Below are 25,790 nucleotides of genomic sequence, written 5' to 3'. Positions count from 1 at the left end.
TCCCCCTACACCCCAGAGAGGTCTTCATTAGGTCCCTCTTCCCACTGACCCCTACACCCCAGAGAGGTCTTCATTAGAGTCCCTCTTCCCACTGACCCCCTACACCCCAGAGAGGTCTTCATTAGGGTCCCTCTTCCCACTGATCCCCCCTACACCCCAGAGAGGTCTTCATTAGGGTCCCTCTTCCCACTGACCCCCCTACACCCCAGAGAGGTCTTCATTAGGGTCCCTCTTCCCACTGACCCCCTACACCCCAGAGAGGTCTTCATTAGGGTCCCTCTTCCCACTGATCCCCCTACACCCCAGAGAGGTCTTCATTAGGGTCCCTCTTCCCACTGATCCCCTACACCCCAGAGAGGTCTTCATTAGGGTCCCTCTTCCCACTGATCCCCCTACACCCCAGAGAGGTCTTCATTAGGGTCCCTCTTCCCACTGACCCCCCCCTACACCCCAGAGAGGTCTTCATTAGGGTCCCTCTTCCCACTGATCCCCCTACACCCCAGAGAGGTCTTCATTAGGTCCCTCTTCCCACTGATCCCCCTACACCCCAGAGAGGTCTTCATTAGGGTCCCTCTTCCCACTGATCCCCCTACACCCCAGAGAGGTCTTCATTAGGGTCCCTCTTCCCACTGACCCCCTACACCCCAGAGAGGTCTTCATTAGGGTCCCTCTTCCCACTGATCCCCCTACACCCCAGAGAGGTCTTCATTAGGGTCCCTCTTCCCACTGACCCCCTACACCCCAGAGAGGTCTTCATTAGGGTCCCTCTTCCCACTGATCCCCACTACACCCCAGAGAGGTCTTCATTAGGGTCCCTCTTCCCACTGACCCCCCCCCCCTACACCCCAGAGAGGTCTTCATTAGGGTCCCTCTTCCCACTGATCCCCCTACACCCCAGAGGGGTCTTCATTAGGGTCCCTCTTCCCACTGACCCCCCAACACCCCAGAGAGGTCTTCATTAGGGTCCCTCTTCCCACTGATCCCCCTACACCCCAGAGAGGTCTTCATTAGGGTCCCTCTTCCCACTGATCCCCCTACACCCCAGAGAGGTCTTCATTAGGGTCCCTCTTCCCACTGATCCCCCTACACCCCAGAGAGGTCTTCATTAGGGTCCCTCTTCCCACTGATCCCCCTCCCCACCAGAGAGGTCTTCATTAGGGTCCCTCTTCCCACTGATCCCCCTACACCCCAGAGAGGTCTTCATTAGGGTCCCTCTTCCCACTGATCCCCCTATACCCCAGAGAGGTCTTCATTAGGGTCCCTCTTCCCACTGATCCCCCCTCCCCACCAGAGAGGTCTTCATTAGGGTCCCTCTTCCCACTGATCCCCCCCTACACCCCAGAGAGGTCTTCATTAGGGTCCCTCTTCCCACTGATCCCCCCTCCACCCCAGAGAGGTCTTCATTAGAGTCCCTCTTCCCACTGATCCCCCCCCTACACCCCAGAGAGGTCTTCATTAGGGTCCCTCTTCCCACTGATCCCCCCTCCACCCCAGAGAGGTCTTCATTAGGGTCCCTCTTCCCACTGATCCCCCCTCCACACCAGAGAGGTCTTCATTAGGGTCCCTCTTCCCACTGATCCCCCCTCCCCACCAGAGAGGTCTTCATTAGGGTCCCTCTTCCCACTGATCCCCCCTCCACACCAGAGAGGTCTTCATTAGAGTCCCTCTTCCCACTGATCCCCCCTCCACACCAGAGAGGTCTTCATTAGGGTCCCTCTTCCCACTGATCCCCCCTCCACACCAGAGAGGTCTTCATTAGAGTCCCTCTTCCCACTGATCCCCCTCCACACCAGAGAGGTCTTCATTAGAGTCCCTCTTCCCACTGATCCCCCCTCCACACCAGAGAGGTCTTCATTAGAGTCCCTCTTCCCACTGATCCCCCCTCCACACCAGAGAGGTCTTCATTAGAGTCCCTCTTCCCACTGATCCCCCCTCCACACCAGAGAGGTCTTCATTAGAGTCCCTCTTCCCACTGATCCCCCTACACCCCAGAGAGGTCTTCATTAGAGTCCCTCTTCCCACTGATCCCCCCCTACACCCCAGAGAGGTCTTCATTAGGGTCCCTCTTCCCACTGATCCCCCCCTACACCCCAGAGGGTCTTCATTAGGGTCCCTCTTCCCACTGATCCCCCTACACCCCAGAGAGGTCTTCATTAGGGTCCCTCTTCCCACTGATCCCCCCCCTACACCCCAGAGAGGTCTTCATTAGAGTCCCTAATCCCACTGATCCCCCCCTACACCCCAGAGAGGTCTTCATTAGGGTCCCTCTTCCCACTGATCCCCCCCCTACACCCCAGAGAGGTCTTCATTAGAGTCCCTAATCCCACTGATCCCCCCTACACCCCAGAGAGGTCTTCATTAGAGTCCCTAATCCCACTGATCCCCCTACACCCCAGAGAGGTCTTCATTAGGGTCCCTCTTCCCACTGATCCCCCCCTACACCCCAGAGAGGTCTTCATTAGAGTCCCTAATCCCACTGATCCCCCCCTACACCCCAGAGAGGTCTTCATTAGGGTCCCTCTTCCCACTGATCCCCCCCTACACCCCAGAGAGGTCTTCATTAGGGTCCCTCTTCCCACTGATCCCCCCCTACACCCCTACGTATTTTATTTATATATATATATTTATTTATATATCACTTCTCTGTCTCCGTATTACTAACATTTATTCTGTCATATAGCCCGGCGACGGTAGGATTGATCCAATCTCTGTCACCCTCTCTCTCTCTCACTCCCTCTCTCTCTCTGCCTCTCTCTCCCTCTCTCTCTCTCCCTCTCTCTCTCACTCCCTCTTTCTCTCTCACTCCCTCTTTCTCTCTCTCTCTCTCTCTTTCTCTCTCCCTCTCTCTCTCACTCCCTCTTTCTCTCTCTCTCTCCCTCTTTCTCTCTCTCTCCTTTTCTCACTCCCTCTCTCTCCCTCTCTCACTCCCTCCTCTCTCTCTCTCTCCCTCCCTCCCTCTCTCACTCCCTTTTTCTCTCTCTCTCTCCCTCCCTCCCTCTCTCACTCCCTTTTTCTCTCTCTCTCCCTCTTTCTCTCTCTCCTTTCTCACTCCCTCTCTCTCCCTTTCTCACTCCCTCTCTCTCCCTCTCTCACTCCCTCCCTCTCTCTCTCTCTCCCTCTTTCTCCCTCTCTCCCTTTCTCACTCCCTCTCTCTCCCTCTCTCACTCCCTCCCTCTCTCTCTCTCTCCCTCCCTCTCTCTCTCCCTCTCTCTCTCCCTTTCTCACTCCCTCTCTCTCTCACTCCCTCTCTCACTCTCACTCCCTTTCTCACTCCCTCTCTCTCTCTCTCTCCCACTCTCTCACCCTCTCTCTCTCTCTCTTTCCATGTCTCTGTGATGAGGGAAATCATTCGTTTGTATGCAGTCATTCCAGATGACAGGAAGCCTGCACAGGTGGATGTCATGAGTTCCCGAGTGGTGCAGCGTTCTAAGGAAATGCATCACTACAGACCCTGGTTTGATTCCAGGCTGTATCACAGCCGGCCGTAATTGGGAGGTGCACAATTGGCCCAATGTCGTCTGGGTTAGGGTTTGGCCGGAGTAGGCCGTCATTGTAAATAAGAATTTGTTTTTAAATGACTTGCCAAGTTAAAAAATAAAATAAATGAGCCTTACCCTGGAGGCAGAACAGGGTGATTTCTGCTAGATGGAGCAGCTGCAAAGTAAAAATGAGGTTTAAAATGGATGACTTTGTGGCTGTGCCAGCAAATGACCACTCTGCTGTGCTACTTCCAGTGCATGATTCATCCCACTAATGCCAACCTGCTAAACCTGCTGTAGAGTGATTTCACACTGACTCCAGCCGAGTTAAACCTTCTACTGTAAGGATTCACGTCCCCATCAGACTAGAATACAAAACGGCTATTTAATAGTAAGGTTTAATAGTCTCACAGAATTTCGTCATTTGATAAGATCCGATATATTTGAGACGATGGAACAAATGGTCTCTGGAGTAACAGGAAGAGGCTTAATAATGACATCAAGATTCGCTGGCTTGTCCCTTCTTCATTCTCTAAATGTTTTTAAAGCATTTTATTGAAAATCTTGATTTCTTCTGTAAGTCCTGACGTTAACAGGGGTTTTATGTGTCGGTGTTTGCAGTTGGTCTCGGTGACATTGGGAATATCCTATGACGAGGACAATTTCTCTCACATTATTGGTTCAGATTATATTACTGTTTTATTCGGTCTGATGTTACAGGCTAGGTGGTCCTGTATAGTGATGATGTCAGTGTGTTCCACCCCATCAGTCTGATGTTACAGGCTAGGTGGTCCTGTATAGTGATGATGTCAGTGTGTTCCACCCCATCAGACTGATGTTACAGGCTAGGTGGTCCTGTATAGTGATGATGTCAGTGTTCCACCCCATCAGACTGATGTTACAGGCTAGGTGGTCCTGTATAGTGATGATGTCAGTGTTCCACCCCATCAGACTGATGTTACAGGCTAGGTGGTCCTGTATAGTGATGATGTCAGTGTGTTCCACCCCATCAGACTGATGTTACAGGCTAGGTGGTCCTGTATAGTGATGATGTCAGTGTTCCACCCCATCAGACTGATGTTACAGGCTAGGTGGTCCTGTATAGTGATGATGTCAGTGTTCCACCCCATCAGACTGATGTTACAGGCTAGGTGGTCCTGTATAGTGATGATGTCAGTGTTCCACCCCATCAGACTGATGTTACAGGCTAGGTGGTCCTGTATAGTGATGATGTCAGTGTTCCACCCCATCAGACTGATGTTACAGGCTAGGTGGTCCTGTATAGTGATGATGTCAGTGTGTTCCACCCCATCAGACTGATGTTACAGGCTAGGTGGTCCTGTATAGTGATGTTGTCAGTGTTCCATCCCATCAGACTGATGTTACAGGCTAGGTGGTCCTGTATAGTGATGATGTCAGTGTTCCACCCCATAAGACTGATGTTACAGGCTAGGTGGTCCTGTATAGTGATGATGTCAGTGTTCCACCCCATCAGTCTGATGTTACAGGCTAGGTGGTCCTGTATAGTGATGATGTCAGTGTTCCACCCCATCAGACTGATGTTACAGTCTAGGTGGTCCTGTATAGTGATGATGTCAGTGTGTTCCACCCCATCAGACTGATGTTACAGGCTAGGTGGTCCTGTATAGTGATGATGTCAGTGTTCCACCCCATCAGACTGATGTTACAGGCTAGGTGGTCCTGTATAGTGATGATGTCAGTGTTCCTCCCCATCAGTCTGATGTTACAGGCTAGGTGGTCCTGTATAGTGATGATGTCAGTGTTCCACCCCATCAGTCTGATGTTACAGGCTAGGTGGTCCTGTATAGTGATGATGTCAGTGTTCCACCCCATCAGACTGATGTTACAGGCTAGGTGGTCCTGTATAGTGATGATGTCAGTGTTCCACCCCATCAGACTGATGTTACAGGCTAGGTGGTCCTGTATAGTGATGATGTCAGTGTGTTCCACCCCATCAGACTGATGTTACAGGCTAGGTGGTCCTGTATAGTGATGATGTCAGTGTGTTCCACCCCATCAGACTGATGTTACAGGCTAGGTGGTCCTGTATAGTGATGATGTCAGTGTGTTCCACCCCATCAGACTGATGTTACAGGCTAGGTGGTCCTGTATAGTGATGATGTCAGTGTTCCACCCCATCAGACTGATGTTACAGGCTAGGTGGTCCTGTATAGTGATGATGTCAGTGTTCCACCCCATCAGACTGATGTTACAGGCTAGGTGGTCCTGTATAGTGATGATGTCAGTGTTCCACCCCATCAGACTGATGTTACAGGCTAGGTGGTCCTGTATAGTGATGATGTCAGTGTTCCACCCCATCAGTCTGATGTTACAGGCTAGGTGGTCCTGTATAGTGATGATGTCAGTGTTCCACCCCATCAGACTGATGTTACAGGCTAGGTGGTCCTGTATAGTGATGATGTCAGTGTTCCACCCCATCAGACTGATGTTACAGGCTAGGTGGTCCTGTATAGTGATGATGATGTCAGTGTTCCACCCCATCAGACTGATGTTACAGGCTAGGTGGTCCTGTATAGTGATGATGTCAGTGTTCCACCCCATCAGACTGATGTTACAGACTAGGTGGTCCTGTATAGTGATGATGTCAGTGTTCCACCCCATCAGACTGATGTTACAGGCTAGGTGGTCCTGTATAGTGATGATGTCAGTGTTCCACCCCATCAGTCTGATGTTACAGGCTAGGTGGTCCTGTATAGTGATGATGTCAGTGTTCCACCCGATCAGACTGATGTTACAGGCTAGGTGGTCCTGTATAGTGATGATGTCAGTGTTCCACCCCATCAGACTGATGTTACAGGCTAGGTGGTCCTGTATAGTGATGATGTCAGTGTGTTCCACCCCATCAGACTGATGTTACAGGCTAGGTGGTCCTGTATAGTGATGATGTCAGTGTTCCACCCCATCAGACTGATGTTACAGGCTAGGTGGTCCTGTATAGTGATGATGTCAGTGTTCCACCCCATCAGACTGATGTTACAGGCTAGGTGGTCCTGTATAGTGATGATGTCAGTGTTCCACCCCATCAGACTGATGTTACAGGCTAGGTGGTCCTGTATAGTGATGATGTCAGTGTTCCACCCCATCAGACTGATGTTACAGGCTAGGTGGTCCTGTATAGTGATGATGTCAGTGTTCCACCCCATCAGACTGATGTTACAGGCTAGGTGGTCCTGTATAGTGATGATGTCAGTGTGTTCCACCCCATCAGACTGATGTTACAGGCTAGGTGGTCCTGTATAGTGATGATGTCAGTGTTCCACCCCATCAGACTGATGTTACAGGCTAGGTGGTCCTGTATAGTGATGATGTCAGTGTGTTCCACCCCATCAGACTGATGTTACAGGCTAGGTGGTCCTGTATAGTGATGATGTCAGTGTGTTCCACCCCATCAGACTGATGTTACAGGCTAGGTGGTCCTGTATAGTGATGATGTCAGTGTTCCACCCCATCAGACTGATGTTACAGGCTAGGTGGTCCTGTATAGTGATGATGTCAGTGTTCCACCCCATCAGACTGATGTTACAGGCTAGGTGGTCCTGTATAGTGATGATGTCAGTGTGTTCCACCCCATCAGACTGATGTTACAGGCTAGGTGGTCCTGTATAGTGATGATGTCAGTGTTCCACCCCATCAGACTGATGTTACAGGCTAGGTGGTCCTGTATAGTGATGATGTCAGTGTTCCACCCCCCATCAGTCTGATGTTACAGGCTAGGTGGTCCTGTATAGTGATGATGTCAGTGTTCCACCCCATCAGACTGATGTTACAGGCTAGGTGGTCCTGTATAGTGATGATGTCAGTGTTCCACCCCATCAGACTGATGTTACAGGCTAGGTGGTCCTGTATAGTGATGATGATGTCAGTGTTCCACCCCATCAGACTGATGTTACAGTCTAGGTGGTCCTGTATAGTGATGATGTCAGTGTTCCACCCCATCAGACTGATGTTACAGGCTAGGTGGTCCTGTATAGTGATGATGTCAGTGTTCCACCCCATCAGACTGATGTTACAGGCTAGGTGGTCCTGTATAGTGATGATGTCAGTGTGTTCCACCCCATCAGACTGATGTTACAGGCTAGGTGGTCCTGTATAGTGATGATGTCAGTGTTCCACCCCATCAGACTGATGTTACAGGCTAGGTGGTCCTGTATAGTGATGATGTCAGTGTTCCTCCCCATCAGACTGATGTTACAGGCTAGGTGGTCCTGTATAGTGATGATGTCAGTGTTCCACCCCATCAGTCTGATGTTACAGGCTAGGTGGTCCTGTATAGTGATGATGTCAGTGTTCCACCCCATCAGACTGATGTTACAGGCTAGGTGGTCCTGTATAGTGATGATGTCAGTGTTCCACCCCATCAGACTGATGTTACAGGCTAGGTGGTCCTGTATAGTGATGATGTCAGTGTTCCACCCCATCAGACTGATGTTACAGGCTAGGTGGTCCTGTATAGTGATGATGTCAGTGTGTTCCACCCCATCAGACTGATGTTACAGGCTAGGTGGTCCTGTATAGTGATGATGTCAGTGTTCCACCCCATCAGACTGATGTTACAGGCTAGCTGGTCCTGTATAGTGATGATGTCAGTGTGTTCCACCCCATCAGTCTGATGTTACAGGCTAGGTGGTCCTGTATAGTGATGATGTCAGTGTTCCACCCCATCAGACTGATGTTACAGGCTAGCTGGTCCTGTATAGTGATGATGGCAGTGTTCCACCCCATCAGACTGATGTTACAGGCTAGGTGGTCCTGTATAGTGATGATGTCAGTGTGTTCCACCCCATCAGACTGATGTTACAGGCTAGGTGGTCCTGTATAGTGATGATGTCAGTGTTCCACCCCATCAGACTGATGTTACAGGCTAGGTGGTCCTGTATAGTGATGATGTCAGTGTTCCACCCCATCAGACTGATGTTACAGGCTAGGTGGTCCTGTATAGTGATGATGTCAGTGTTCCACCCCATCAGACTGATGTTACAGGCTAGGTGGTCCTGTATAGTGATGATGTCAGTGTTCCACCCCATCAGACTGATGTTACAGGCTAGGTGGTCCTGTATAGTGATGATGTCAGTGTTCCACCCCATCAGACTGATGTTACAGGCTAGGTGGTCCTGTATAGTGATGATGTCAGTGTTCCACCCCATCAGACTGATGTTACAGGCTAGGTGGTCCTGTATAGTGATGATGTCAGTGTTCCACCCCATCAGACTGATGTTACAGGCTAGGTGGTCCTGTATAGTGATGATGTCAGTGTTCCTCCCCATCAGACTGATGTTACAGGCTAGGTGGTCCTGTATAGTGATGATGTCAGTGTTCCTCCCCATCAGTCTGATGTTACAGGCTAGGTGGTCCTGTATAGTGATGATGTCAGTGTTCCACCCCATCAGACTGATGTTACAGGCTAGGTGGTCCTGTATAGTGATGATGTCAGTGTTCCTCCCCATCAGACTGATGTTACAGGCTAGGTGGTCCTGTATAGTGATGATGTCAGTGTTCCACCCCATCAGACTGATGTTACAGGCTAGGTGGTCCTGTATAGTGATGATGTCAGTGTTCCACCCCATCAGACTGATGTTACAGGCTAGGTGGTCCTGTATAGTGATGATGTCAGTGTTCCACCCCATCAGACTGATGTTACAGGCTAGGTGGTCCTGTATAGTGATGATGTCAGTGTTCCACCCCATCAGACTGATGTTACAGGCTAGGTGGTCCTGTATAGTGATAATGTCAGTGTTCCACCCCATCAGTCTGATGTTACAGGCTAGGTGGTCCTGTATAGTGATGATGTCAGTGTTCCACCCCATCAGTCTGATGTTACAGGCTAGGTGGTCCTGTATAGTGATGATGTCAGTGTTCCACCCCATCAGACTGATGTTACAGGCTAGGTGGTCCTGTATAGTGATGATGTCAGTGTTCCACCCCATCAGACTGATGTTACAGGCTAGGTGGTCCTGTATAGTGATGATGTCAGTGTTCCACCCCATCAGACTGATGTTACAGGCTAGGTGGTCCTGTATAGTGATGATGTCAGTGTGTTCCACCCCATCAGACTGATGTTACAGGCTAGGTGGTCCTGTATAGTGATGATGTCAGTGTGTTCCACCCCATCAGACTGATGTTACAGGCTAGGTGGTCCTGTATAGTGATGATGTCAGTGTTCCACCCCATCAGACTGATGTTACAGGCTAGGTGGTCCTGTATAGTGATGATGTCAGTGTTCCACCCCATCAGACTGATGTTACAGGCTAGGTGGTCCTGTATAGTGATGATGTCAGTGTTCCACCCCATCAGACTGATGTTACAGGCTAGGTGGTCCTGTATAGTGATGATGTCAGTGTGTTCCACCCCATCAGACTGATGTTACAGGCTAGGTGGTCCTGTATAGTGATGATGTCAGTGTTCCACCCCATCAGACTGATGTTACAGGCTAGGTGGTCCTGTATAGTGATGATGTCAGTGTTCCACCCCATCAGACTGATGTTACAGGCTAGGTGGTCCTGTATAGTGATGATGTCAGTGTTCCACCCCATCAGACTGATGTTACAGGCTAGGTGGTCCTGTATAGTGATGATGTCAGTGTTCCACCCCATCAGACTGATGTTACAGGCTAGGTGGTCCTGTATAGTGATGATGTCAGTGTTCCTCCCCATCAGACTGATGTTACAGGCTAGGTGGTCCTGTATAGTGATGATGTCAGTGTTCCACCCCATCAGACTGATGTTACAGGCTAGGTGGTCCTGTATAGTGATGATGTCAGTGTTCCACCCCATCAGACTGATGTTACAGGCTAGGTGGTCCTGTATAGTGATGATGTCAGTGTTCCACCCCATCAGACTGATGTTACAGGCTAGGTGGTCCTGTATAGTGATGATGTCAGTGTTCCACCCCATCAGACTGATGTTACAGGCTAGGTGGTCCTGTATAGTGATGATGTCAGTGTGTTCCACCCCATCAGACTGATGTTACAGGCTAGGTGGTCCTGTATAGTGATGATGTCAGTGTTTCACCCCATCAGACTGATGTTACAGGCTAGGTGGTCCTGTATAGTGATGATGTCAGTGTTCCACCCCATCAGTCTGATGTTACAGGCTAGGTGGTCCTGTATAGTGATGATGTCAGTGTGTTCCACCCCATCAGACTGATGTTACAGGCTAGGTGGTCCTGTATAGTGATGATGTCAGTGTGTTCCACCCCATCAGACTGATGTTACAGGCTAGGTGGTCCTGTATAGTGATGATGTCAGTGTTCCACCCCATCAGACTGATGTTACAGGCTAGGTGGTCCTGTATAGTGATGATGTCAGTGTTCCACCCCATCAGTCTGATGTTACAGGCTAGGTGGTCCTGTATAGTGATGATGTCAGTGTGTTCCACCCCATCAGACTGATGTTACAGGCTAGGTGGTCCTGTATAGTGATGATGTCAGTGTTCCACCCCATCAGACTGATGTTACAGGCTAGGTGGTCCTGTATAGTGATGATGTCAGTGTGTTCCACCCCATCAGACTGATGTTACAGGCTAGGTGGTCCTGTATAGTGATGATGTCAGTGTTCCACCCCATCAGACTGATGTTACAGGCTAGGTGGTCCTGTATAGTGATGATGTCAGTGTGTTCCACCCCATCAGACTGATGTTACAGGCTAGGTGGTCCTGTATAGTGATGATGTCAGTGTTCCACCCCATCAGACTGATGTTACAGGCTAGGTGGTCCTGTATAGTGATGATGTCAGTGTTCCACCCCATCAGTCTGATGTTACAGGCTAGGTGGTCCTGTATAGTGATGATGTCAGTGTTCCACCCCATCAGACTGATGTTCACCTGTCAAAACCTGCATTCTAAACATTACCGCATCAAAACCCTGCATTTCTCAATGTTCACCTGTCAAAACCCTGCATTTCTCAATGTTCACCTGTCAAAACCCTGCATTCTAAACGTTACTGCCAGCATGCACATCGATTGCCTTGCGGCATTGAAAGTTACATGCAGCCCATATTGAATGCATAATGATGAAACATTATAAACATTGATCTTGTTAATAAGCAGATGGTAACTGTATTGGTAAACTCAAAGTGATATTTACATAGTTAAAGTCATACTATCATTAACCAAATATTGTTTGCTTTTCTTACGCTGAAGTTTACTTACAGAGTGGTGAGACAAAGCGTCTCACTTCCTGGTCGTCCAAACAAGAGTGCTGCCTGCACCCGCACGCCTGCACCCGCACGCCCGACTAGCACTACCACCCGTTCCGACCTAGAATATGTGGACATCTATAAGTACCTAGGTGTCTGGCTAGACTGTAAACACTCCTTCCAGACTCATATCAAACATCCCCAATCTAAAATCAAATCTAGTGTCGGCTTTCTATTCCGCAACAAAGCCTCCTTCACTCACGCCGCCAAACTTGGCAGTCAGAATATTTAAGGAGGTTTTTAGGAGGTCCTGGCAGTCAGAATATTTGAAGAGGTTTTTAGGAGGTCCTGGCAGTCAGTAGACTGTTTAAGGAGTTTTTTTACGAGGTCCTGGCAGTCAGTAGAAGGTTTTCATTATAATATAATAATATTTTCTATGAGATCCCCTCCCCAGCCAGCCTCCTTCTCCCCTCCCTAGTCAGCCTTCTTCTCCCCTCCCCTCCCCAGTCAGCCTCCTTCTCCCCTCCCTAGTCAGCCTCCTTCTCCCCTCCGCTCCCCAGCCAGCCTCCTTCTCCCCTCCGCTCCCCAGCCAGCCTCCTTCTCCCTCCCCTCCCCAGCAATTCTCCTTCTCCCCTCCCTAGTCAGCCTTCTTCTCCCCTCCCCTCCCCAGCCAGCCTCATTCTCCCCTCCCCTCCCCAGCAATTCTCCTTCTCCCTCCCTAGTCAGCCTTCTTCTCCCCTCCCTCCCCAGTCAGCCTCCTTCTCCTCTCCTAGTCAGCCTCCTTCTCCCCTCCGCTCCCCAGCCAGCCTCCTTCTCCCCTCCGCTCCCCAGCCAGCCTCCTTCTCCCCTCCCCTCCCCAGCAATTCTCCTTCTCCCCTCCCTAGTCAGCCTTCTTCTCCCCTCCCCTCCCCAGCCAGCCTCATTCTCCCCTCCCCTCCCCAGCAATTCTCCTTCTCCCCTCCCTAGTCAGCCTCCTTCTCCCCTCCCCAGCCAGCCTCCTTCTACCCTAATTTAATAGAGTAATGGAAAAGCCAAGACAGAAGAGAAACTTTATCTTCTAGAACTCTTCATAACTGCTGTGTTCTTTTCCAGCGAGACAGGAAATCAATATACATGCCAATAGGTGAAGCTGTTCCCTTTGATAAACTCCTCTGTCTTGTTGAGCTTGCTGTGTTTCTTTTTTATTCTCATAAGGATGTATAATATCATAGACATCATATCTCAACTCTGGTTTGGCGTTCATATCTGATCTGATATATGTATTATCATAGACATCATATCTAAACTCTGGTTTGGCATTCATATCTGATCTGATATATGTATTATCATAGACATCATATCTAAACTCTACTAAACATTCATATCTGATCTGATATATGTATTATAATAGACATCATATCTAAACTCTGGTTTGGCGTTCATATCTGATCTGATATATGTATTATCATAGACATCATATCTAAACTCTACTAAACGTTCATATCTGATCTGATATATGTATTATCATAGACATCGTATCTAAACTCTACTAAACGTTCATATCTGATCTGATATATGTATTATCATAGACATCATATCTAAACTCTACTAAACGTTCATATCTGATCTGATATATGTATTATCATAGACATCATATCTAAACTCTACTAAACGTTCATATCTGATGTGATGATTTCCTTTGTTTTTGTTTCAGGAATACCAGATCGACATCATCTTTGCCCAGACGTGGACAGACAGCAGGTTGAGCTACAACAGCACCATGAATATCCTGACCCTGAACAGCAACATGGTGGGGCTCATCTGGCTCCCCGACACCATCTTCAGGAACTCCAAGAACGCTGACTCTCATTGGATTACAACACCCAATCAGCTGCTCAGGATATGGAACGACGGGAAGATACTCTACACGCTAAGGTTGACAAAAGAGAAAACATTTGGTTTTGTTTGTTTGTTTGTTTGTTTACTTGTTGTTGTTTTTTTTTGCCTCATTTGCATATTGTTTTGGTGTTTGAAATGTGGCGAGTCTGCTGCGGTTTTCATGAAGAGGCTCAGAGTAGGATTGCTGATCTAGGATCAGGGCCCCACTCTGATTCAGTATGTGGTTAAGCATTGTGTTTGAAATGTGGCGAGTCTGCTGTGGTTTTCATGAAGAGGCTCAGTAGGATTGCTGATCTAGGATCAGGGCCCCACTCTTATTCAGTATGTGGTTAAGCATTGTGTTTGAAATGTGGCGAGTCTGCTGTGGTTTTCATGAAGAGGCTCAGAGTAGGATTGCTGATCTAGGATCAGGGCCCCACTCTTATTCAGTATGTGGTTAAGCATTGTGTTTGAAATGTGGCGAGTCTGCTGCGGTTTTCATGAAGAGGCTCAGAGTAGGATTGCTGATCTAGGATCAGGGCCCCACTCTGATTCAGTATGTGGTTAAGCATTGTGTTTGAAATGTGGCGAGTCTGCTGCGGTTTTCATGAAGAGGCTCAGAGTAGGATTGCTGATCTAGGATCAGGGCCCCACTCTGATTCAGTATGTGGTTAAGCATTGTGTTTGAAATGTGGCGAGTCTGCTGCGGTTTTCATGAAGAGGCTCAGAGTAGGATTGCTGATCTAGGATCAGGGCCCCACTCTGATTCAGTATGTGGTTAAGCATTGTGTTTGAAATGTGGCGAGTCTGCTGTGGTTTTCATGAAGAGGCTCAGAGTAGGATTGCTGATCTAGGATCAGGGCCCCACTCTTATTCAGTATGTGGTTAAGCATTGTGTTTGAAATGTGGCGAGTCTGCTGTGGTTTTTCATGAAGAGGCTCAGAGTAGGATTGCTGATCTAGGATCAGGGCCCCACTCTGATTCAGTATGTGGTTAAGCATTGTGTTTGAAATGTGGCGAGTCTGCTGTGGTTTTCATGAAGAGGCTCAGTAGGATTGCTGATCTAGGATCAGGGCCCCACTCTTATTCAGTATGTGGTTAAGCATTGTGTTTGAAATGTGGCGAGTCTGCTGTGGTTTTCATGAAGAGGCTCAGAGTAGGATTGCTGATCTAGGATCAGGGCCCCACTCTGATTCAGTATGTGGTTAAGCATTGTGTTTGAAATGTGGCGAGTCTGCTGTGGTTTTCATGAAGAGGCTCAGAGTAGGATTGCTGATCTAGGATCAGGGCCCCACTCTGATTCAGTATGTGGTTAAGCATTGTGTTTGAAATGTGGCGAGTCTGCTGTGGTTTTCATGAAGAGGCTCAGTAGGATTGCTGATCTAGGATCAGGGCCCCACTCTTATTCAGTATGTGGTTAAGCATTGTGTTTGAAATGTGGCGAGTCTGCTGTGGTTTTCATGAAGAGGCTCAGAGTAGGATTGCTGATCTAGGATCAGGGCCCCACTCTGATTCAGTATGTGGTTAAGCATTGTGTTTGAAATGTGGCGAGTCTGCTGTGGTTTTCATGAAGAGGCTCAGAGTAGGATTGCTGATCTAGGATCAGGTTAAGCATTGATATACTTTGATCTATGGTCTCTGGTCTGCTTTGATAAAGGTCAGAAAATAAATACCAGTTACTGGCTCGCTCCTACTTACTTTCAACGGTTCCTAAAATCATAACAGATCTTTTAGTTACTCAGCTCCGCGGTCTTGGAATTCTCTCCAGACCAGCTGGAAACTCCAGGATCTGGTTTCCTTGGATGGGTTTAAAGGTTTGGTTGACTCACATGTTACAGAGGAATGTGATTGTCATTAGGACTTGATGTGGTTGTACATATTAGCTACACTATCTAGTTACCTCCCTCTCCTTACTGGCCTGATAGTGTAGTCAATATCTAGTTACCTCTCCTACCTTACTGGTCTGATAGTGTAGTCAATATCTAGTTACCTCCCTCTCCTTACTGGCCTGATAGTGTAGTCAATATCTAGTTACCTCCCTCTCCTTACTGGCCTGATAGTGTAGTCAATATCTAGTTACCTCCCTCTCCTTACTGGCCTGATAGTGTAGTCAATATCTAGTTACCTCCCTCTCCTTACTGGCCTGATAGTGTAGTCAATATCTAGTTACCTCCCTCTCCTTACTGGCCTGATAGTGTAGTCAATATCTAGTTACCTCCCTCTGTTTACTGGCCTGATAGTGTAGTCAATATCTAGTTACCTCCATCTGTTTACTGGCCTGATAGTGTAGTCAATATCTAGTTACCTCTCCTACCTTACTGGCCTGATAGTGTAGTCAATATCTAGTTACCTCTCCTACCTTACTGGCCTGATAGTGTAGTCAATATCTAGTTACCTCTCCTACCTTACTGGCCTGATAGTGTAGTCAATATCTAGTTACCTCCCTCTCCTTACTGGCCTGATAGTGTAGTCAATATCTAGTTACCTCTCCTACCTTACTGGCCTGATAGTGTAGTCAATATCTAGTTACCTCTCCTATCTTACTGGCCTGATAGTGTAGTCAATATCTAGTTACCTCCCTCTCCTTACTGGCCTGATAGTGTAGTCAATATCTAGTTACCTCCCTCTGTTTACTGGCCTGATAGTGTAGTCAATATCTAGTTACCTCCATCTGTTTACTGGCCTGATAGTGTAGTCAATATCTAGTTACCTCTCCTACCTTACTGGCCTGATAGTGTAGTCAATATCTAGTTACCTCTCCTACCTTACTGGCCTGATAGTGTAGTCAATATCTAGTTACCTCTCCTACCTTACTGGCCTGATAGTGTAGTCAATATCTAGTTACCTCTCCTACCTTACTGGTCTGATAGTGTAGTCAATATCTAGTTACCTCTCCTACCTTACTGGTCTTATAGTGTAGTCAATATCTAGTTACCTCCCTCTGTTTACTGGCCTGATAGTGTAGTCAATATCTAGTTACCTCCATCTGTTTACTGGCCTGATAGTGTAGTCAATATCTAGTTACCTCTCCTACCTTACTGGCCTGATAGTGTAGTCAATATCTAGTTACCTCCCTCTGTTTACTGGCCTGATAGTGTAGTCAATATCTAGTTACCTCTCCTACCTTACTGGCCTGATAGTGTAGTCAATATCTAGTTACCTCTCCTACCTTACTGGCCTGATAGCGTAGTCAATATCTAGTTACCTCCCTCTGTTTACTGGCCTGATAGTGTAGTCAATATCTAGTTACCTCTCCTACCTTACTGGCCTGATAGTGTAGTCAATATCAAGTTACATCCCTCTCCTACCTTACTGGTCTTATAGTGTAGTCAATATCTAGTTACCTCCCTCTCCTTACTGGCCTGATAGTGTAGTCAATATCTAGTTACCTCTCCTACCTTACTGGCCTGATAGTGTAGTCAATATCTAGTTACCTCTCCTACCTTACTGGTCTGATAGTGTAGTCAATATCTAGTTACCTCTCCTACCTTACTGGTCTTATAGTGTAGTCAATATCTAGTTACCTCCCTCTGTTTACTGGCCTGATAGTGTAGTCAATATCTAGTTACCTCTCCTACCTTACTGGCCTGATAGTGTAGTCAATATCTAGTTACATCCCTCTCCTACCTTACTGGCCTGATAGTGTAGTCAATATCTAGCTAACTCTCTCCCATACTGGCCTGATATTATTATTATTATTATTATTATTATTATTATTATTATTATTATTATTATTATTATTATTATACTGGGCCCTGTGAAGTTGCCACGTAGCAGCTCAAACCCTCCCCATTGGGTAGGACAGTGTAGAAGGGCCCTGTGCCACGTAGCAGCTCAAACCCTCCCCATTGGGCAGTGTAGACTACCACGTAGCAGCTCAAACCCTCCCCATTGGGCAGTGTGAAGTTGCCACGTAGCAGCTCAAACCCTCCCCAATGGGCAGTGTAGACCACTATATTATTATTGGGCCACGTAGCAGCTCAAACCCTCCCCATTGGGCAGGGCAGTGTAGAAGTTGCCACGTAGCAGCTCAAACCCTCCCCATTGGGCAGGGCAGTGTAGAAGTTGCCACGTAGCAGCTCAAACCCTCCCCAATGGGCAGTGTAGAAGTTGCCACGTAGCAGCTCAAACCCTCCCCATTGGGCAGGGCAGTGTAGAAGTTGCCACGTAGCAGCTCAAACCCTCCCCAATGGGCAGTGTGAAGTTGCCACGTAGCAGCTCAAACCCTCCCCAATGGGCAGTGTAGAAGTTGCCACGTAGCAGCTCAAACCCTCCCCATTGGGCAGTGTAGACTACCACGGTGACGTCCAGATGGTTAATACCAATACTAGAAGTTATTTCTCCTGTAGGCTGCTAGCTATCGCCTTCAACATGTGATAGCCTACAGCTGCACAGTGGGAAACACTTCAATACACTGGTCATTCACACCAGCTTGTTATTACAGCTAATTGACATGTCACAGTGAAATCCTGATGGGGTCCAATACTAGAAGTTATTTCTCCCTCGCCCCCATCAAAATAAATATCACTTTATTTTACTAATTTTAACTAGTGCTATGCTTCTGTTGTTGCCAGCTAGCCAGCCCAGCATATAAACTAGCTAGCTGGGAAGGTCTCATCAGGATGACTGAATGAACTAGCTAGCTGGGAAGGTCTCATCAGGATGACTGACTGAACTAGCTAGCTGGGAAGGTCTCATCAGGACGACTGACTGAACTAGCTAGCTGGGAAGGTCTCATCAGGACGACTGACTGAACTAGCTAGCTGGGAAGGTCTCATCAGGACGACTGACTGAACTAGCTAGCTGGGAAGGTCTCATCAGGACGACTGACTGAACTAGCTAGCTGGGAAGGTCTCATCAGGATGACTGACTGAACTAGCTAGCTGGGAAGGTCTCATCAGGACGACTGACTGAACTAGCTAGCTGGGAAGGTCTCATCAGGACGACTGACTGAACTAGCTAGCTGGGAAGGTCTCATCAGGACGACTGACTGAACTAGCTAGCTGGGAAGGTCTCATCAGGATGACTGACTGAACTAGCCAGCTGGGAAGGTCTCATCAGGATGACTGACTGAACTAGCCAGCTGGGAAGGTCTCATCAGGACGACTGACTGAACCCAATCCATTCCTCTCCACATTCCTACCCTCAGTTGCGTGACATACATCATCAATTTGGGCACCAGGCATGTCTGTATAGCCCATATGGGTCCCTCTCATCACAAATAACACATTTTCCTGAAGGAGCCAATGGATTTTCCTCCATTTAGAATAGTGTTCAAAACACTTAAAACGCTACACCTTTGGCAGAAAATGAGCGATCTGCACGAAACGTGATATCTTTGGACAAAGTTCTCCCAACACAACATTTTCCAGACTAATACCTAAAACAACATGGACCAATAAGCCTTCTAGTGGGCGTGGTCTGGCACATCAATGAATATAAATCAGTCACGGATATTCGCGTTGTAACAAAACGCTGAAGACTCAACCTATGCAAGCACATACACATTGACAGTGGCGCTATAATAGGCTCATGTTTACACCTTTATTGACAGTGATGGAAATGAGTCTAACCTGTAAAGTATGGTTCAGTTTGGCTGTATGGTGGTGCTGCTGGACAGTACAAAAAAAAACAATGCAAGCTCATTGGCCCAAAATGTTTCATCTAGAGTCTCGGTTCTGGAAAATAAGTTGTTTCAAAAGTAGTCAACATCATTAAAAAGGGACCAAAGTACATCAAAAGCATATTATATTGCATGATCAGTTTGATTTTGAGGTCTGATATTTGGTAAGCATGGTAAACAGTACAGAAGTAACTTGTCCTAGGGCAATGTGTCCAATTTATCCTGATTGTGGCACAGTGGGCCGACAGCTGAAACCCGGCATTGCTGCTTGCAGCTATACTTGTCTGACTTTATTTTTCCATTTGAGTGTTTGTTTAGGTGTCGATATTTGTCAAGTTGGTTGTGTGGTTATGAACACTATCCCTGCGTGCCAATTGGCAGCCTACTCCTTATATAGAGCACTACTGCCATTTGGGAAGCATCCTAGCAAGTGAAATGCCACAGCTGTCACATCATTAACCAGAAGCCAGTGTCCCACAGGGAAGTACCAAGGGGCCTTAGCAAACCCCAACCACTGGAACGAATGGAAGGTTCTAGAAGGTCTGGCTTCCACAACGTTTGACGGATTTCTCTGTTCTCTGGCTTTGGTAAAAGCCATTACTGAATATGAACAACTTCAACTTCATGTTTTTTCTAGTACCATCAGATACATGTATTCTCCATCCCCCGGGCAGGGTTATAAAAGCCTACCCATGGCTCTGTCTGAACCAACCAGGTGTGAATTTAAGGCTGGGGATGTGTTCCAAATGGAACTCCTATTACCTAGTTCACTATGGGCTCTGGTCAACAGTAGTGCACAGTGTGCCATTTGGGACGTAGACTTGGTGCCACTCTGTTTCCCAGTCTGGTTTGTGCTCAGTCTCAGTGACAGACCCATTATAGAGCAATATAGCACAATCCCAACAGGCCAGGTCAGGTAGCCTCAGTGCATTATGGCTTTAAACAAACAGATTACTACATAGCACAGTCAGAGACCCTTTAGGGAACCTATTCTCAACTGGTTCTCGAGGACAGAAAATTACTCAATCAACTTAAAAGGTAGATTTAGCCATTCACAAAGTAAACAGCTGTATCAGTCCGACTTCCACAGATACGCATCATCTTGACTGGGGCTCATCCATTATCTCACGCCAGAGAGCGTCACTCCTCTGCGAATAGCAAGTTTTCCGCTTATTATGTTACTGGTCTGCTTAGTAGCCAGAGCAATGCTGCCAGCGAGTGGTCATGAACGTATCGTCAGGGCAGATACTGAACTTATCGTCAGGGCAGATACTGAACTTATCGTCAGGGCAGATACTGAACTTATCGTCAGGGCAGATACTGAACTTATCGTCAGGGCAGATACTGAACGTATCGTCAGGGCAGATACTGAACTTATCGTCAGGGCAGATACTGAACTTATCGTCAGGGCAGATATTCTTGAAAAAAAGTGACATTTGAAAGTAGAGCTGCAGCTCTTGAATTTTGAGAGTTATTTGACTAAATGTTTTACCTGCATGTGACTGAAGGAGGATTTGATCAATTGAGACTCCTGTCCCTGCACCTGTCAATTCCGAGCTGCGCTCATCTCTTCATGTATAATTTGACAAGTGATAATACTCACCATCGGACTATTTGTCAATTTAGTCTTGTCTATAGGCTTACTTTTATTATGTGTGAAATTAGTTTCGGTATCGTTTAGATGTAGTTTCGATGGGCAGGCTTGACTGGCATCGTTGGTTTGCTCATCAATAACATGTTTTGCATTATTCTAAAGGTTCTAATCGTTGGTTTCCCCTTGCTCATCAATAACATGTCATTATTCTAAAGGTTCTAATCGTTGGTTTCCCCTTGCTCATCAATAACATGTCATTATTCTAAAGGTTCTAATCGTTGGTTTCCCCTTGCTCATCAATAACATGTCATTATTCTAAAGGTTCTAATCGTTGGTTTCCCCTTGCTCATCAATAACATGTCATTATTCTAAAGGTTCTAATCGTTGGTTTCCCCTTGCTCATCAATAACATGTCATTATTCTAAAGGTTCTAATCGTTGGTTTCCCCTTGCTCATCAATAACATGTCATTATTCTAAAGGTTCTAATCGTTGGTTTCCCCTTGCTCATCAATAACATGTCATTATTCCAAAGGTTCTAATCGTTGGTTTCCCCTTGCTCATCAATAACATGTCATTATTCTAAAGGTTCTAATCGTTGGTTTCCCCTTGCTCATCAATAACATGTCATTATTCTAAAGGCTGCAGCACATAGCATGTTTCCCCGTAAAATAAATGTTAGTTGTCACGTTATAGTGAATAAAACAGTCCCGTAACAGCTTATTTTTTCAAAATTAAAACAGAAAAGAAAATGATACATTATCAACCCGCAAGGCGTGTGGTCAAATGATTTGCTATAAACATGTGCCCCAAAGCTGATAAAAACGCATAACATAAACATCATTACACTATTGTCTTTTAAAAAATTATTAAATCAACCTCTTGTCGTGGACATTTCCTCTATTTACCAAATCATGAGAGCAAACCACACACACAAGTCAGAGTTAGTTATCACAAAGTCCATTTTTAATTAGAAGAGCTCTATCACAACCCTGTGACAACCTCAGATCAATTCAGTGTCTATCAATGAATTCTCTGAGAGTCCCTTACACATTTCAACTGAGGTCCTTTATAGCAAAGACACACACATAGCCAGACAGCATAGACATAATTTATCGTTCAGCTTTGTCTCCTAAACTATGTTATTTTCTCAAACTCAGAACCATAAACAAATCCTCCATATCAACAGCCATATATCAAATCCATCCTATCTTGACAAGATCACAGAGACACACTGTCTGGCACACAGACATTGTGGAGCCAAGAGATACACGCTTGACCCCTCCCCTCTCTCCGGCCCAAATAACTTAGTCCTGACAGAGAACAGATAACTGCAACCCCGCCACAGTATTATACAAAAATAACATTCTGATGAGAAGTAACTTACAAACATATGATGAATATAAAACATCTTACCTATGTTACCAACTAATTCTGATTATTCCCCAACACTCTTCACCCTCCTTATCATTCAGTTAGGCCTCATTTATATTCAGTTGTGAAGTAAGGTGCACAAATATCGCCCATTCATCCATTCGTCCTTCAGTGATACAGACGTATTTAGCGCCTGGTAAATTGTCTTGTTTATTTTGAGAATAAAAATGATAAAATGTCTCTAAGTACCTTTTCTGTGTTTTTTAAAAATCTGACAAATGAGCATTTGGGAAAAGTCAGGGAAGGAGCAGGACATTGCTTTTTTTTTTGTGGACAATGTGGAAATGTTGGCCTATGGTGTTCTAGTTCTAGTTCTAGTGTTAAACTAGTTGTAGACATGCAGACACACAATTAAGAGGAAATGATCACGAATCAGTCCGCCGATAAACATGGTCCTCCTGGGGACAGATCATAATTACAAATCATTAGTAGATTGCAAATTGACCACAATAATCCCAAACATATATAATATTTGACTAAAACATCATAATTTCAAACCTTGTATATTTTTATATGCTGTACAAACACATACACTGATCGGACAGTTTATTAGGTACACCACCACGTTCCCAAAATGGTTCCCTCCTACAGACAGTGAGTCACGTGTCTTGCTATATAAAGCAGGCAGACAGGCATCAAGACATTCAGTTACTGTTCTATTGAATGTTAGAATGGACAAAACCAGTGACCTAAGAGACTTTGAGCTTGGGTAGATCGTCGGTGCCAGGCGTGCCAGTTCCAGTGTCTCAGAAACGGCCTCCTGGGGGTTTTCACGCACGACAGTGTCTAGGGTTTACAGAGAAGGGTGCAACAAACAAAAAACATCCAGTCAGCGGCAGTCCTGTGGGTGAAAACAGCTCGTTGATGAGAGAGGTCGAAGGAGAATGGCAAGAATCGTGCAAGCCAACAGGCTGGGCCCACATATAGACAAATAACGACGCTGTACAACAGTGGTGTGCAGAATGACATCTTGGAACACACAACTTGTCGATTCCTGTCATAGATGGGCTATTCCAGCAAACGACCACATCTTACCTGGTGTCAACGCTGGTGGCGGTAATGTACCAATCTGCAACAACTGACTCAGGAGGCTACTGAAATAACTAGAGCAACAGCTGCTTCATGAAAACTCATAATGTTAACATTAGCACTACAATCGACAGTAACTTGCTAGCTAGTTTTTGTTGGAAGATTTAAGATTGTGTACAGTACTAAGTAGGTAGCTTGTTAGTAAGCTTGAAAATAAAAGAGACCCGCACACTCTAGGAGCTCAGATGCAAACATTTAATTACCAACGTTACGACAGCCAAGCTGTCTTCATTATACCCTGATGAAGACAGCCTGGCTGTCGAAACGTTGGTAATTACATTTTTGAATCTGAGCTCCTAGAGTGTACGGCTCTCTTTTATTTTCCAGTTTTCTACTCCTGCTAGCCAGCACCTCGTCTAAATAGGTGTGCATTTCTTTTTCTTCTAGCTTGTTAGTAAGCAGCATATTTTCAGTCAAATATGATTTCAGTGACTGGCTCAGCTTTGGACAAAATGTATGTTAGCTTTCGCGCCCATAGTTGTCACGCCCTGGTCAGAAGTATTTTGTGAAAAGGAAAGGAGCTTCATGAATTTGGTCAGGCCAGGGTGTGACATGGGTTTTTGTATGTGGTGTTCAGCTTAAAATGATTGTAGCTTAGTGATGAGGTGTTCTAGGAGAGTCTATGGCAGAACACGTCTAGAAGTGGTTCTCAATCAGAGGCAGGTGTTTATCGTTGTCTCTGATTGGGAACCATATTTAGAGGCCGGGCCCACATACAGCCATATTCTTTCTTGGTTGTATTGTGAGAGGGAGTCTTCCTGGTGATTGTCCAGAGTGTCTTGATGTTCTTGTTCGATGTTAGTTGACACAAGTATAGCTGTTTTCGGTTTTGTTTATTTGTTTTGTAGTGCATGTTACGTTGTTTAAATAAACATGGACCATTTTGCTAGCCAGCACCTCGTCTAAATAGGTGTGCATTTCTTTTTCTTCTAGCTTGTTAGTAAGCAGCATATTTTCAGTCAAATATGATTTCAGTGACTGGCTCAGCTTTGGACAAAATGTATGTTAGCTTTCGCGCCCATAGTCAAACTTCAGAAATAATGCTCATTGAAGCACTTACGTATATAAAACAATGCTAGATTCAAGACTTCGTGCTTTTCATTTAAAATTATTATATAGAATTCTTGCCAAATTCTTGCCGAATTCTTGAATATGTGATGCATAAAATCATTGAAGCTCTGCAGATTTTGTTGTGAGGATATAGAATCAATAGACCATTTGTTTTGGTATTGCCCTCAGGTAGCCTGTTTTTGGACTCAGGTTCAGGAATGGCTGAAAATGCATAGCATTGATCTAAAATTGACCCTAGAAATAGTACTGTTAGGAGATCTGGAGAGTCCGGGTCAGTCAATTACTAATATACTAATACTCTTGTAAAAGTATTTATCTTCAACTCGCAATTGGTGGATTCTATTCGATTAGATAGATTGAAATTGTACGTTAAACATCACAGCCTAGTTGAAAAATATGTGTTGCGTAGAAACACGAAGTGGGTGGCCAGCAGAGATAGATGGGATGGGCTGAGGGTGACCAGCAGAGATAGATGGGAGGGGCTGAGGGTGTCCAACAGAGATAGATGGGATGGGCTGAGGGTGGCCAGCAGAGATAGATGGGATGGGCTGAGGGTGTCCAGCAGAGATAGGTGGGATGGGCTGAGGGTGTGCAGCAGAGATAGATGGGATGGGCTGAGGGTGTCCAGCAGAGATAGATGGGATGGGCTGAGGGTGTCCAGCAGAGATAGATGGGATGGGCTGAGGGTGTCCAGCAGAGATAGATGGGATGGGCTGAGGGTGTCCAGCAGAGATAGATGGAATGGGCTGAGGGTGTCCAGCAGGGATAGATGGGATGGGCTGAGGGTGTCCAGCAGAGATAGATGGAATGGGCTGAGGGTGTCCAGCAGGGATAGATGGGATGGGCTGAGGGTGTCCAGCAGAGATAGATGGGATGGGCTGAGGGTGTCCAGCAGAGATAGATGGGATGGGCTGAGGGTGTCCAGCAGGGATAGATGGGATGGGCTGAGGGTGGCCAGCAGAGATAGATGGAATGGGCTGAGGGTGTCCAGCAGGGATAGATGGGATGGGCTGAGGGTGTCCAGCAGAGATAGATGGAATGGGCTGAGGGTGGCCAGCAGAGATAGATGGGATGGGCTGAGGGTGTCCAGCAGAGATAGATGGGATGGGTTGAGGGTGTCCAGCAGAGATAGATGGGATGGGCTGAGGGTGTCCAGCAGGGATAGATGGGATGGGCTGAGGGTGTCCAGCAGAGATAGATGGAATGGGCTGAGGGTGTCCAGCAGGGATAGATGGGATGGGCTGAGGGTGTCCAGCAGAGATAGATGGGATGGGCTGAGGGTGTCCAGCAGAGATAGATGGGAATGGGCTGAGGGTGTCCAGCAGAGATAGATGGGATGGGCTGAGGGTGGCCAGCAGAGATAGATGGGATGGGCTGAGGGTGTCCAGCAGAGATAGATGGATGGACTGAGGGTGTCCAGCAGAGATAGATGGGATGGACTGAGGGTGTCCAGTAGAGATAGGTGGGAGGGG

General features: G+C 46.7%; 1 protein-coding gene across 1 annotated transcript in view; it reads left to right on the top strand.

Moving 5' to 3' along the window:
• LOC127908780 (gamma-aminobutyric acid receptor subunit gamma-3) overlaps nucleotides 1-25,790 on the top strand; it is a 361,942-nt gene that overhangs the window by 208,387 nt on the left and 127,765 nt on the right. The window contains exon 4 of the mRNA XM_052468107.1: nucleotides 13,346-13,566. Coding sequence (XP_052324067.1) covers nucleotides 13,346-13,566 — 221 coding nt within the window. The remainder of the gene's footprint in view (nucleotides 1-13,345; nucleotides 13,567-25,790) is intronic.

This window comes from Oncorhynchus keta, chromosome 1, assembly GCF_023373465.1.
Source record: "Oncorhynchus keta strain PuntledgeMale-10-30-2019 chromosome 1, Oket_V2, whole genome shotgun sequence".
NCBI lineage: Eukaryota > Metazoa > Chordata > Actinopteri > Salmoniformes > Salmonidae > Oncorhynchus > Oncorhynchus keta.
Note: the sequence above shows the minus strand (reverse complement) of the source record. Positions and strands in the feature narration are given on the sequence as shown.